Genomic DNA, 13,374 nt, shown 5'->3' on the forward strand with positions numbered 1-13,374 from the left:
GGGGCCACTTGCGGCCCTCGAGGACACTCAATGCGCCCCTCAGGGAGCCCCTAGTCTCCAATGAGCCTCTGGCCCCCTGGAGACTTGCTGGAGCCCACACTGGCCTGATGCAACTGCTCTCAGTGTGAGGGCGACTGTTTGACCTCTTGCATGAGCTGTGGGATGAGGGCTCCCTCCACTGTTTGCTGTTTCACATGACCAGAATGTGTGTTCCGTCACTGTAGTGGACCTGCAAAGATAGGCCATGCCATGTTGGCACCCTTCAGTCTCGAAAGACTCTGGTATCGCGCTCTGAAAGGTGGTTCTGGCACAGCGTCTAGTGTGGCTGAAAAGGCCGATTCGGGAGTGACAATCCCTTCCACACCGGGAGCAAGTGCAGTCTGTCCCTGGTCTGTCTCCCTGGCTGTGGGCCTTCCTTCTTTGCCTCTTTGCCTCAGACTGTTGGCCAAGTGTCTCTTCAAACTGGGAAAGGCCATGCTGCACAGCCTGCCTCACCAGCATCATAAAGGGGGGCTACAAACAAAGGCAATAAAAATACAGTTATCCAACACTTGAACAAATGAAAGGGGTACTGAAAACCTGGGGGGGATTTGGTCTACACAGCCAGGCTTCAGACCAAGGTACATCTAGTCCAGAAATGGGTTTCCAACATTAAAATGTTTCCAGAATAAACTCTTAATTATGCCTGACTGCTAAATGCTTCCCCATGTGGGGGCATCTTTTATTTCTCTAGCTTGTGTGCTTCAGCTAGCTTTGGGGATTGGCTGGGAGATCATGACTTGCCCAAGTGAGTTTCATGGAGGCAGGGAGGTGGTGAGAGGGGTGGATTGGGTGGCAATGGCCTGCACCGGATCCTATCTCCAGCCCCTCACTTTCAAGCCTCTCTGCCCCTTTCTACCCCCTTTGTGGAGTGGGAGGTTCCAGAGTGGTAAGGAGAAATTATTTCCTTTCTCCTCCCAAACCTGCCAATCTCTCACCTCCCCACACCTGATACAGATGTGCCATTTGGCTTAGGCAGTGGGGGAGGGATCGAATTGGGCTCTCAGTTCCAGTTCATAGCCTAATCACTATATTTTGTACTATTTCTCAAACCACCTTCAAGGGCAGCTCCAGTTGGCTTGAAGCTTACCAGCTGGGGATCTTAACATCACCTAATAGAAAAGAAAAACCTAGGAATGTTATCCACCTAAGCATTTCTTTTGTTCCTCCCCAGAAGGCATGACAGATGTGGTCAGCTCCACCCGCGACTGCCTGCAAGCTGGGGAATCCTGCACCAACGACCCCAGCTGCAGCTCCAAGTTCCGGACCCTCCGGCAATGCATTGCTGGGAATGGAGCCAACAAACTGGGCCCAGACGCCAAGAGCCAGTGCCGGAACACCGTGACGGCCCTTCTCTCCAGCCAGCTGTACGGCTGCAAGTGCAAGCGGGGCATGAAGAAGGAGAAGCATTGTCTGAGCGTCTACTGGAGCATCCACCACACCTTGATGGAAGGTCAGTTGGTCAGTGGGGCTCATCCACAGTTAGGAGAGGGTAGGAGAGGGTAGGAGAAACTGGAAGCAATGGGGGGAAGAGGATGGAGCATCAAGGCAAAGTGGGCAGGAGGGCTTATTGCAGGGGTGCTCAATAGGTGGATCACGATCTACCGGTAGATCGCGAGGCAAAATGAGTAGACCGTACGGCTCCGTTTTACTCCCCCCGCCGGGAATGGCTCCGAAGGGAGGGGCCGCTCGCCCACCTCCCTGCCAGGTTGAGTGCTCCACCCCCCTCCAGCTATGCCACCGGGTTCAGGCGCCCAGTGTCCAGGCCACAAAAAGCTTCCAAACAATGGTGAGCACTTTACACAGATCCCAGAAACAGAGTCAAGCAGTGCAGATATGAATGGGGGGGGGGGGGTTAATAAAGTCCAGAAGAGCAGCTCCTTCCCCTCCTCTTCCCCACATGCAGCTCATCTTTGGTGCCCCCTTTGGCCAGGTGCGGATCCCCAGAAGGCACCTGCCAGGACCCTCCCCATACCCACTCGTCCTACGCCAGCTCTGTAGGACAAAGCGGGGCAAGTTGTGCCCAAGAGAAAGCAGCCGCCGCCTGCCTCCGAACAGGGAAAAGGCTGTCGCTTTTCAAGCGCCGCCTGATGTTGTTCCCGATGACCTTCGTGCTCGTTCTGGGCCGCATCTCGTGGTAGCTGGTTGGCATGACAACCCCTCAAAGGCCCTTTGAGCTCAGTGTGGGCCTTTTGGAATCAGGCGTGGTGGCAGAAAACGAACAGGGGGAGGTGGATCTACAGAGAAAACCTCCTGCCGCTTCCAGCTAGGTGAGCCTGCGGCCACCGCAGGAGCCAAGTGCCCATCAGATCAGCAACCGAGGGACAAACAGCTCCCTCCCCCACCCAAGTAGCACACAACATTTGTGTGGCCGCCTCAGCACAGAGGTGCCTCTCCTATGCCGTCTGCTTCTTTGAACTGCCTGCCCCACCTGGCACAGGTGAGTCGGCACGATCAGGCTTGCCGAGAAACTCCAGCAGGAGCCTGAAGGGTTTCTCCTTCCACCTGAAGACAGAGCCTCATCTCGGGGTCCTTTGCGCACCCACATTTATGCCACGGTCAGCTTCTTCCACAAACTTCTTAATCCCCTGGCAGTTTCGCACCAGAGAGCTGTCAGTGGCAGTGGCACTGCTGGCACCAGTTTCGCTGGCAGTGGCAGAGACCAGGAAGTTGCATCAGGGCCTTTCAGACCAAAGCTTGGAACACCTTCCATTATTCCTGTTGCTAATAACAACAGCTCATGGAAATGTCTGCACACTTCCGAGAAGTCCTATAAAACCACCTTGCCTGGTGCCAGCTTCTACTCTCTGGGACTAAGCTAAGGGGGGAGCACTCAGTGGTGGGGGAGATGTTCCTACCACAACGGGTGCCTTCAGGGGGTGGACGCAGGAAGGAATGTGGCTCTGCTGCAAAAGACTGTTTTTAGTATGTTGGAATCTGTTGGGTATTGATGGTTTTCACCATGACTGTAGACCACCCTGGAAGTTCTACTTCAAACTGAAGGGTGGGCTATCAAATGCTATATGAACCAGCAACGTTATGAATTGTCCGGATCTATCATCCCTCGCAGGCCAGCTAACACCCTGATTGTTTCTCCTGGTCGGTCTCCCAGTTTTGGAGGGACTCACCAAAATCTCCCTTCTCCTGCATCTTTGTGCCTTCAGCAAGAGATGTAAAGATCTGCCCTTCTTGATTTTCCTCATAAGAAAGGCCCTGCTGGAGAAAAGCAAGCAAGCCTCCTTCCTGCGCAGGGTCCGCTTTTACACAAGAGCCAGACAAATGCTCCGGGAAGCTCAAGCAGGGCCTGAAGGCAACACTCTTTCTCCACAACTTATCCCCACCGCCCCGCGCAACAATTTGTATTCAGTGTTGAACTGCTGCTGAACATGGAGGCTCCACTTGGCCACCATCCATGCATTTTTCAACATCAAATATTAGAATTCTTGAAACCTTGCAGCAATAAATTCCAGGTGTTAATTATCATTCACTAAGGAAATCCTGTCTTTTGTTTGTCCTGGTTCTGCAGCTGAAATTGACCCCCCATCCTCCAATGTTGAAGAAAAGAGATAAAATCTCTCTCTAGCCATTTTCTCCAATGCATGTATACTTTTATACACTTCATCTTTATTTCCAGACACTTCAACATGCTATCTTCAAAAAAGCCATAGCTTAACATCCAGTTCAATCCCAGTCAAAACTAAGCAATGAATACTGATGTCCACCCAATCATCATCTTACAGTCAAACTCTCTCAGTACAGTCCATATTCATAAAAACATAAGAACAGCCCCACTGGATCAGGCCATAGGCCCATCGTCCAGCTTCCTGTATCAAACAGTGGCCCACCAAATGCCCCGGGGGCACACCAGATAACAAGAGACCTCATCCTGGTGCCCTCCCTTGCATCTGGCATTCCATAAGCTAAATACAGAAATACTCAACAGTACCTATTGTATGAAATTATTAATACTCAGGTAAAATACTTCAGAGTCACCCAGTTATTATTCTATAATATTAGAGCCTGACACATTAGATCTAGAGTTCCAGTCCATCCCTGTCAACCAAAGAGAATGAAAAAGGAGCTCATATCCTAACTGCCCTATACTTTTCACTATTAACCAACAGTGTCATCCTATGCATGTCTGCTCAGAAGTAAGGCTCAGTTAGTTTAATGGGACCTACTCCCATATATGCATGTATAGGATTACAGCCCAAGTTACCTAATTCTGTATAGTCGTCCCAGTACTCAGTGGGATTAATTAGAAGAAAAAAAACTGGAGTGCTAGGTAGGGATGCACAACCTGAACCACTCAGGTCCACCATCCCTGCATGAAAAATACCCCCCTCCCCTTCAGAGCCAGGGATGGCAGAACAGAGGCATTCTGATCCCCCACCTGGAATGAAGGGGGACTTGCACTCTGCAGTGAGGCTCCCTGCAAAACTCAGTGCTTTGCACCCCCTCTAGCTACACCACTGCCCCCCTCACAATTGGCTGCAGATGCAACTGTTTCTGGTTGCTGCACCATGAGGCCAGCCCTGCTCCTAAGAAAGAACCATCGAGAACAGAGTCGACCAGCCCACAATCCAGTTCTCTTAATCCTCAACTTCTCTCAAGCAATAAAAATTGCGACAGCAGATCCCAGCCGCCTACATCTCAGCTTTTTGCTCTTAATTCCAAATAATGAGTGAGATATGCGAGAAAAGGGGCTGGTAAAAGGTTGGAATGGATAATTCTCATTTCCAAGCTCTCTTTAAACCTCCAGTTTTCAACCACCAGCAGATCTACAGAGATAAGAGGCAACCAACTATACGTCCCTTTTCATTACTTCTCTTTTAATTTGGAGTATTAAATCTAAAGTTCAGTTAAATATAATAATCTCCTATTTCCTGTTATTCCTGCTCAAGTCAAAATAAGGAGCTACTAAAATAATCTCGCGAACCTCTCCTTCTAGCCTGTTTGGTCATGTTGTTTATGGATTGTCCTCCATATACCTGACCTTTGAATCTGAGAAAAAAAAAATGAGAAAACAACATCATAATCGGATCATCCTCTGCCTTAAACCTCTTCTTCAACTATATTTGTATCCCATTTCCCTGTCTTATCGCTACGTCATAGAGATGAAAACTTCCACGTTGCCAAGCTCTGTGCCACACGGAGCTTGACTCTGAGCTGTGCGGCTTGCCTAGTCCATGTTCATGGGTTATGCAGATTGGACATCTGATCACCTGTGGGTGCTACTGCAATCTGATTCTGAGTCAGAATCATGGAGTTCTGTGCTCCTCTCAGAGGGTCTTTTTTTCCCCACACAGCCTACCTGCCTGGCTTCCTGAGCCTGGGATGCTGGCAACAGACAGAGCTACCAGTTCTCCTGCCCCCATTCAGCTAGTGACATGGTAAATCCAGGAACCAGAGAGCACCAAGCGGTGCGCTGAGCATCAGCCAAAGCCTTGCTCCTCTTGGTTGGCCTCCAGTCATTACCTGGAATTTGTAGTAAGGCGCTTACCCACTGCATGACATCACATCTCTTAGAATCTCACTGCCAGGGGTGACCTGTGATCTAGAGCAGGGCCAGGAAAAGGCAGAGAGCTGTGACATAGTGAGATGGGGAAGGATTCCCATTGGTGGTGTCCTGGTAAATGCTGGACTGCAGGAGGTTTTCATGACAATCCCCAAGGCTGTGTCCCCATCACACACACCCCACAGCCACGTCCTAGCAAGATTACAGCCCGGAGAGAGCATTTCGGGCTGCAGTTCTATATACACTTACCTAGGAGTCCCACGGACCTCAATGGGGCTTGTTGCCAAGTGCAGTCTAGGACTGTGCTATCTGTTTGTTTAAAGGGATTATGCAACCCAGGCAATGGGGTGGGGGAGTACAAGGCTTGGAGGAGGACGCAGCAACAGACACTTCAACATGTTCAAAATGGCACTGAACGCCAGTTGCTGGGCAGCCACAACTGGCTTAGGACCTGAATCAAAATCAGAACAGATTCCAAATGCTTAACTAGGCAGATGCTTAACTTAACAAATGCTTAACTTTCCCCTGGGGGCTGGGGATAAGAATAGGCCCTCAGTTTGGCTGTACTTGTCGTAAGAGGCGACTAAACGGCCACGGGTAGATGGGACTCGTCAGCCTGGGAAGGCAGCTCATCTGAGAGAAGGAAAACTCTGATCCCAAACCTCCACTGCCTTGTGGCTACATCCAGTTATGGAAAAGGCTTCAGGAGTCAACCTCGAGGCAAAATCCGGAGCCGGAGTCCCTAAGGCAGTTCATGGCTAAACACAGTCACGTTCTGGCAACTCCTGTGACGCCTCCGGAACCAATCATATTGGCTTCTGCCTTTCCATTGGACCATTTCAGCGACGTGGAGAGGGGGGATTTGCTGCATGGGTAACAGCCTATCCTCCATACCTACTTTACCCAGGCCTCGCGCACTGGAGAGGACACTCTGTTCCAGAACCACCATTCAGAGCGTGACACCATAGTCTTCTGAGACTGAAGGATGCCAACAACAACTAGGCAGAGTGGACAGGCCACTGATTATTATCAGAGGGAAAATTTTGAAGTGGTTTTTGCAGTCTTCTGGGCTGAAGAAACATCCAAGGAACTTGGAGGAAAATAAAGAGAGGCCAGAGACATTTGTGCCCTCCCTAGCAATTTCAGGCATTTTTAAAGTACTAACTAATGATAATTGCTCCTCGCCCCAGCTGGGAGGGACCCACAAAAACCATTAGTGTTGGTTCTTAGGCTAACTGCAAGTGTCACCAGCCTCTCCCCAGCTCCAGACGTCTTGGTGGGAGTCCAGAACTGGCAAAGACATTCTCCACAAATTGAGCTAAGTCACAGAGACCCTGGGAGTGGGGCTTGAGTGTCCCAACCTTCCAGCGACCGTCTGTAGTACCAAATTGTCTGTTCCTCTTCCTGAGCTGGAGGAAGAGGGGCGGACAATTCACTACTACGTTTACCCTAGAAACAGAGCCGCTGAACCTGGAAGCGTCTCCCAGAAATGACCTTACAAGAGGCAAAAACCACAGAGGTCAGTGCAGTGTGAGGAGTAAAACATTGACAATTGCCGGTCTAGACTCCCCTTGATTCCACTAGGATGGTGTTCAGGATGACAATGGGGTCCTCCTTCTCTGAGGAGGAACCTTCATCCCTTTTTGGTCAGGTTCTGGCAGGAAAGTGGTAGGGCCCAACATAAATAGCCGCCTTGGGTGCCCTTTGGGAGAAAGGCAGAATATAAATCCAATAAACAAAATAATAATAAATAAATCCATTCCTCTGCTCCTCCTTCTGAACAGCTGACTGGTACCATCACTGATATTTTGATGGGGACTCTGGATGCAAATGTATCAGGGAAGACACTACACAGACTGTTTTTGTGGCTCCTCCTTGAACCAGGAATGCATCCCAAAGACAGCAGAAGCCCTCCCAGTGTTGCTGTTTCTGTCACGCTCATGATTGGCAAGGGAGGGTGCGCCCATGTACAAAAATCATCTTGATGGCCACTTAAGTGTGATAATTAGAGCATTACAGCCCTAGACTGTATCTTGTTCCTCCAAGCCACTAATTTTTTTGGCAAGTATTGAGTTTTTAAGGGACCTCGTAAAAACGTTAACTCTGGGAGTCATAACTCTTGCCTTGTCAGGGCCATGAGTGTTTTATGCGCCATGAAAATTAAACCGGGAGTAAAACAGGAGCACCCAAGCGTGGGCTGGAAAATAGATGGATTAATAAAACGCCACTGGGGACCGAAGGCAAAGGTAGGGAGGCTGAGAAGAAAAACATGGGGATGAATTATGACAAGGAGAAGGTATAGAGTGAGAAAGGAAGACTGTCTGGGTGGTGGAAAGCACAAAGAGGCACCTTTGGAAGGTGCAAAGAGGACGTCTTTGACATCCAGGTGTGACCCAGTGCAGATAAGGAGACACTGGGCCATCCACGTTCTCCTGCTCCTATAAATGACTCTTGCCACTCTTCCTCATAAGAACATAAGAACATAAGAACAGCCCCACTGGATCAGGCCATAGGCCCATCTAGTCCAGCTTCCTGTATCTCACAGAGGCCCACCAAATGCCCCAGGGAGCACACCAGATAGCAAGAAGACCTGCAAGTCCTCCTGGGAATTGTAGTTAAGAACATAAGAACAGCCCCACTGGATCAGGCCATAGGCCCATCTAGTCCAGCTTCCTGTATCTCACAGTGGCCCACCAAATGCCCCAAGGAGCACACCAGATAACAAGAGACCTCATCCTGGTGCCCTCCCTTGCATCTTGCATAGCCCATTTCTAAAATCAGGAAGTTGCACATACACATCATGGCTTGTACCCCGTAATGGATTTTTCCTCCAGAAACTTGTCCAATCCCCTTTTAAAGGCGTCCAGGCTAGACGCCATCACCACATCCTGTGGCAAGGAGTTCCACAGACCAACCACACCCTGAGTAAAGAAATATTTTCTTTTGTCTGTTCTAACTCTCCCAACACTCAATTTTAGTGGTTCTGGTGTTATGTGAGAGTGTAAAGAGCATCTCCCTATCCACTCTGTCCATCCCCTGCATAATTTTGTATGTCTCAATCATGTCCCCCCTCAGGCGTCTCTTTTCTAGGCTGAAGAGGCCGAAACGCCGTAGCCTTTCCTCATAAGGAAGGTGCCCCAGCCCAGCAATCACCTTAGTAACTCTCTTTTGCACCTTTTCCATTTCCACTATGTCCTTTTTGAGATGTGGCGACCAGAACTGGACACAATACTCCAGGTGTGGCCTGACCATTGATTTGTCCAACAGCATTATATTAACCGTTTTCTTCTCAATACCTTTTCTAATGATCCCAAGCATAGAATTGGCCTTCTTCACTGCCGCCGCACATTGGGTTGACACTTTCATCAACCTGTCCACCACCACCCCAAGATCTCTCTCCTGATCTGTCACAGACAGCTCAGAACCCATCAGCCTGTAGCTAAAGTTTTGATTTTTTGCCCCAATGTGCATGACTTCCCTCACTGCCTGTTAAGCCTAGAACTCCATCCCAGAGCCCCACCTCCCCGTCTTTCTTCAAAGCCCAACTCCCTTGGTGAAGGCTTGGAGTCCATATTTTCATCCCCACCCCAACCAAAATGGAGTCTAAGTGGCGGACTCCGCTCCACTAGGAGGGGGCAGCCGCTAAGTCCTGCAGCACACCGTGTAAATGGCCCACTTGCTGTTGGAGGTATTCCTGGTAGCAATGGCAATGCACAGAGCACTCCTGCATGTTGCCATCGCTGCCTGGAATGGCTCCACTGGTGAGTGGGAGGGGCCTGCAGTACTTATGGCACCTTCCCTACAGCTATGCCACTAAGTACATGGAAGCGCCTTTGCTCACATTCACCTTCTGTTTAACTGGGCTTCTATAAATCTCTCTCAGAATGAGTGCCAAGAACCCCAGATGCGGTTCCTTCCTTACACACAACACTTGCCTTGCCCAAGTCTCTTCACACTTGACTCAAAACTCAAAACACATAGACGAACAGGCCTTGCTGAGGGAGAGTCAGCATGGCTTCTGTAAGGGTAAGTCTTGCCTCACCAACCTTATAGAATTCTTTGAAAAGGTCAACAGGCATGTGGATGCGGGAGAACCCGTGGACATTATATATCTGGACTTTCAGAAGGTGTTTGACACGGTCCCTCACCAAAGGCTACTGAAAAAACTCCACAGTCAGGGAATTAGAGGACAGGTCCTCTCGTGGATTGAGAACTGGTTGGAGGCCAGGAAGCAGAGAGTGGGTGTCAATGGGCAATTTTCACACTGGAGAGAGGTGAAAAGCGGTGTGCCCCAAGGATCTGTCCTGGGACCGGTGCTTTTCAACCTCTTCATAAATGACCTGGAGACAGGGTTGAACAGTGAGGTTGCAAAGTTTGCGGACGACACCAAACTTTTCCGAGTGGTGAAGACCAGAAGCAATTGTGAAGAGCTCCAGAAGGATCTCTCCAGACTGGCAGAATGAGCAGCAAAATGGCAGATGCACTTCAATGTCAGTAAGTGTAAAGTCATGCACATTGGGGCAAAAAATCAAAACTTTAGATATAGGCTGATGGGTTCTGAGCTGTCTGTGACAGATCAGGAGAGAGATCTTGGGGTGGTGGTGGACAGGTCGATGAAAGTGTCGACCCAATGTGCGGCGGCAGTGAAGAAGGCCAATTCTATGCTTGGAATCATTGGGAAGGGTATTGAGAACAAAACGGCTAGTATTATAATGCCGTTGTACAAATCTACGGTAAGGCCACACCTAGAGTATTGTGTCCAGTTCTGGTCGCCGCATCTCAAAAAAGACATAGTGGAAATGGAAAAGGTGCAAAAGAGAGCGACTAAGATGATTACGGGGCTGGGGCACCTTCCTTATGAGGAAAGGCTGCGGTGTTTGGGCCTCTTCAGCCTAGAAAAAAGACGCCTGAGGGGGGACATGATTGAGACATACAAAATTATGCAGGGGATGGACAGAGTGGATAGGGAGATGCTCTTTACACTCTCACATAACACCAGAACCAGGGGACATCCACTAAAATTGAGTGTTGGGCAGGTTAGGACAGACAAAAGAAAATATTTCTTTACTCAGCGTGTGGTCGGTCTGTGGAACTCCTTGCCACAGGATGTGGTGCTGGCGTCTAGCCTAGACGCCTTTAAAAGGGGATTGGACAAGTTTCTGGAGGAAAAATCCATTATGGGGTACAAGCCATGATGTGTATGCGCAACCTCCTGATTTTAGGAATGGGTTAAGTCAGAATGCCAGATGTAGGGGGGGGGGGGGGCGCCAGGATGAGGTCTCTTGTTATCAGGTGTACTCCCTGGGGCATTTGGTGGGTCGCTGTGAGATACAGGAAGCTGGACTAGATGGGCCTGTGGCCTGATCCAGTGGGGCTGTTCTTATGTTCTTAACTACAATTCCCAGGAGGCCTTGCAGGTCTCTTGTTAGCTGGTGTGCTCCCTGGGGCATTTGGTGGGCCGCTGTGAGATACAGGAAGCTGGACTAGATGGGCCATGGCCTGATCCAGTGGGGCTGTTCTTATGTTCTTACGATAGCCACAAAGTCAGTCCATTTAGCCCACATGCAAATCTCCTTTCCCTCCTCCACTCTCTCTCCACTGCAACCCACAAACCCTTCTTGCATGAGGTGCTCCTTATATCCCTAGGGACCGCAATGCCTCTAGTGGCTGCAGCTGTGCAGCACACCCTCTGCTGAAAGCCCAGGCCTTAACCCTTAAAGGGCCACCACTGACACCACATCCTATCTCCTCGCCTTCCGCGATTCCAATACAGAAGCCAGGACCAAGTCAGACTTCTGTGGTGCACGTTCCCAAGAGTTTATTGTAGGAAACCCTGGCAGGGCCATGGCAAAGACACAGAGGGCACAATCCTAACCAACTTTCCAGCACTGAGTAAGAGAATAACCATTCCCTTGCCTTGAGGAGGCCTCCCTGACTGCCACCCAACTGCAGGATTCACACATTGGCACAGCTATGTTAGTGTGGGGAAGTTGGTTAGGATTTGGGCCTGTGTTTAATAGGAACCAGTGCCAGATCACCCATTACCAGCCTGTCATTCGGACACACTCAGACCAACCTAGTGGCCAAGTTCTTGCTCTCAAGATGCCTTTTCTTATACTTCTAGCGTAGTCCTTCCCAAACTGTGGGCCACAACCTGATTTTTGGTGGGTCCCATAGCGGCTAGGCAGGGCTTCCAATGAAAACACAGGTGATGTAAGGAACGGATAACTAATTGCCTCAAGCCCTGAGGTTTTTCAACAATGAGAATTGCCCTGCGGTTTGCAAACATGTGTAAATGCAGGGAGAAAAATGTTGGAGCATCTTTTTTCTGATAATTATTACATGTAAATAAATAAAAAATATTATTATTAAAAAATATTATTTTAATAATAAAATAATAATAATAAATTATTAATTAAAAATATTATTTCTTTCTAGATATTTTTAAAGTCTTATTAACCTAGGTGGGTCCCGACAGAGTGTCATTTTAAAAAATGGGTCCCAGTGTAAAAAGTTTGAGAACTGCTGTTCTAGTGCATTCCTCTTTCAGTTTTTCTCCTGATTAAAAAAATAAAAATGTCCTCATCCAGACACAGTTGGCCTCTTGCAATCTTTCTCCAGCATGAGAAACTGGGCCTTCAAGAACGGTTTCTCTTAAAAATGGCTGGTTCTCCTCCACTCCCTTGTCCCCAAACGTAAGAGTGATGGATGAGTCTCTGGGAAAGAGAGCTGAGATGATACAGACTTGCTTACAACCCTGACGTCTTTTGCAAGCGCACACCCTCAAGAGGCCATAAAAGCTTCCGAGAAGCCATTTATACAATCAATTATCAAAGCCCCTGCCCTGGGAATTTGTGGAGCGTATTATTTACTCAACGCTGAATAAAGCCAAGATTGCATTCCAAGCACCTGAATATTTGCAAGCAGCAGTGAAATTGTCTGAGGGTAAAACGTGGCTAGGCACAATTGCCCGGCTCTGGGGACGAGAATCTGCATATGGAAACAGGCTTCTTGGGGGAGATTGTCCCCACAAGCCATAAAAATGAAAGGTTCAGAGGTACACTACCTCTGACCATGGAGGTTCCATTTAGCTGTCATGGCTGACAGCTGTTGGAAGATGTTCTCTCCATGCATTTAGCTAAGGGCGCAATCCTAACCCCTTAGGTCAGTGCTTTCCAGCACTGACATAAGGGCAATGCAGCTCTGAGGTAAGGGAACAATCATTCCCTTACTTTGAGGAGGCCTCTGTGAGTGACTCCCAACTGCAAGATGCAACACATGTCCCATTGGCACCGCTATGCCAGTGCTGGAAAGCACTGACCTAAGGGGTTAGGATTGCGCCCTAGGACTCTTTGAAAGCCATCTAAGCAGGCTTCCATCAGCTCATCTTGTGGCATGGAGTCAAAAAGTTGTGCTTTCCTGTTGAAAGTATCCAAAGCAGCTTACAGTGAAATAATCCACCCTGTAAATGAATCAAGGGCATGTAAGAAAAAGAGAAGTAGTGGTTAAGGGCCAGCAGGAGTGAGTCAAGTAAGCAGAAGTCTCTGTGTACCTGCACAAGGATGGGAAGCAATCAGTCTCAATGGGCAACGCTTCCTCATGGTTGGCCAACGTCAGATGCCAGAACTTGCCAGAAGGACAGTCAGCGTGCTGCAGAGTAGCCCGGCCCTGTTCCCAGGACTGGGTCTTTGGCAGGGAGACTTATATAACAACCTCCTGGCAGCTTTGCGAGCCACGGCGCTTATCCGTATAAATGCCGAAGCCTCCTGAGAAGGCGGCTGTTTTGTTTTGGATACTTTCAAACTTACTAAACTACT

General features: G+C 49.1%; 1 protein-coding gene across 2 annotated transcripts in view; it reads left to right on the forward strand.

The window, feature by feature from the left end:
• GFRA4 (GDNF family receptor alpha 4) overlaps nt 1-13,374 on the forward strand; it is an 82,030-nt gene that overhangs the window by 49,054 nt on the left and 19,602 nt on the right. The window contains exon 2 of one of the 2 annotated variants that reach the window (XM_066632328.1): nt 1,214-1,492. In XM_066632328.1, the coding sequence (XP_066488425.1) occupies nt 1,214-1,492 (279 nt within the window). The remainder of the gene's footprint in view (nt 1-1,213; nt 1,493-13,374) is intronic. The other variant, XM_066632329.1, reaches the window with a different exon arrangement.

Source organism: Tiliqua scincoides, chromosome 6, assembly GCF_035046505.1.
Source record: "Tiliqua scincoides isolate rTilSci1 chromosome 6, rTilSci1.hap2, whole genome shotgun sequence".
In the NCBI taxonomy this organism is placed as follows: domain Eukaryota; kingdom Metazoa; phylum Chordata; class Lepidosauria; order Squamata; family Scincidae; genus Tiliqua; species Tiliqua scincoides.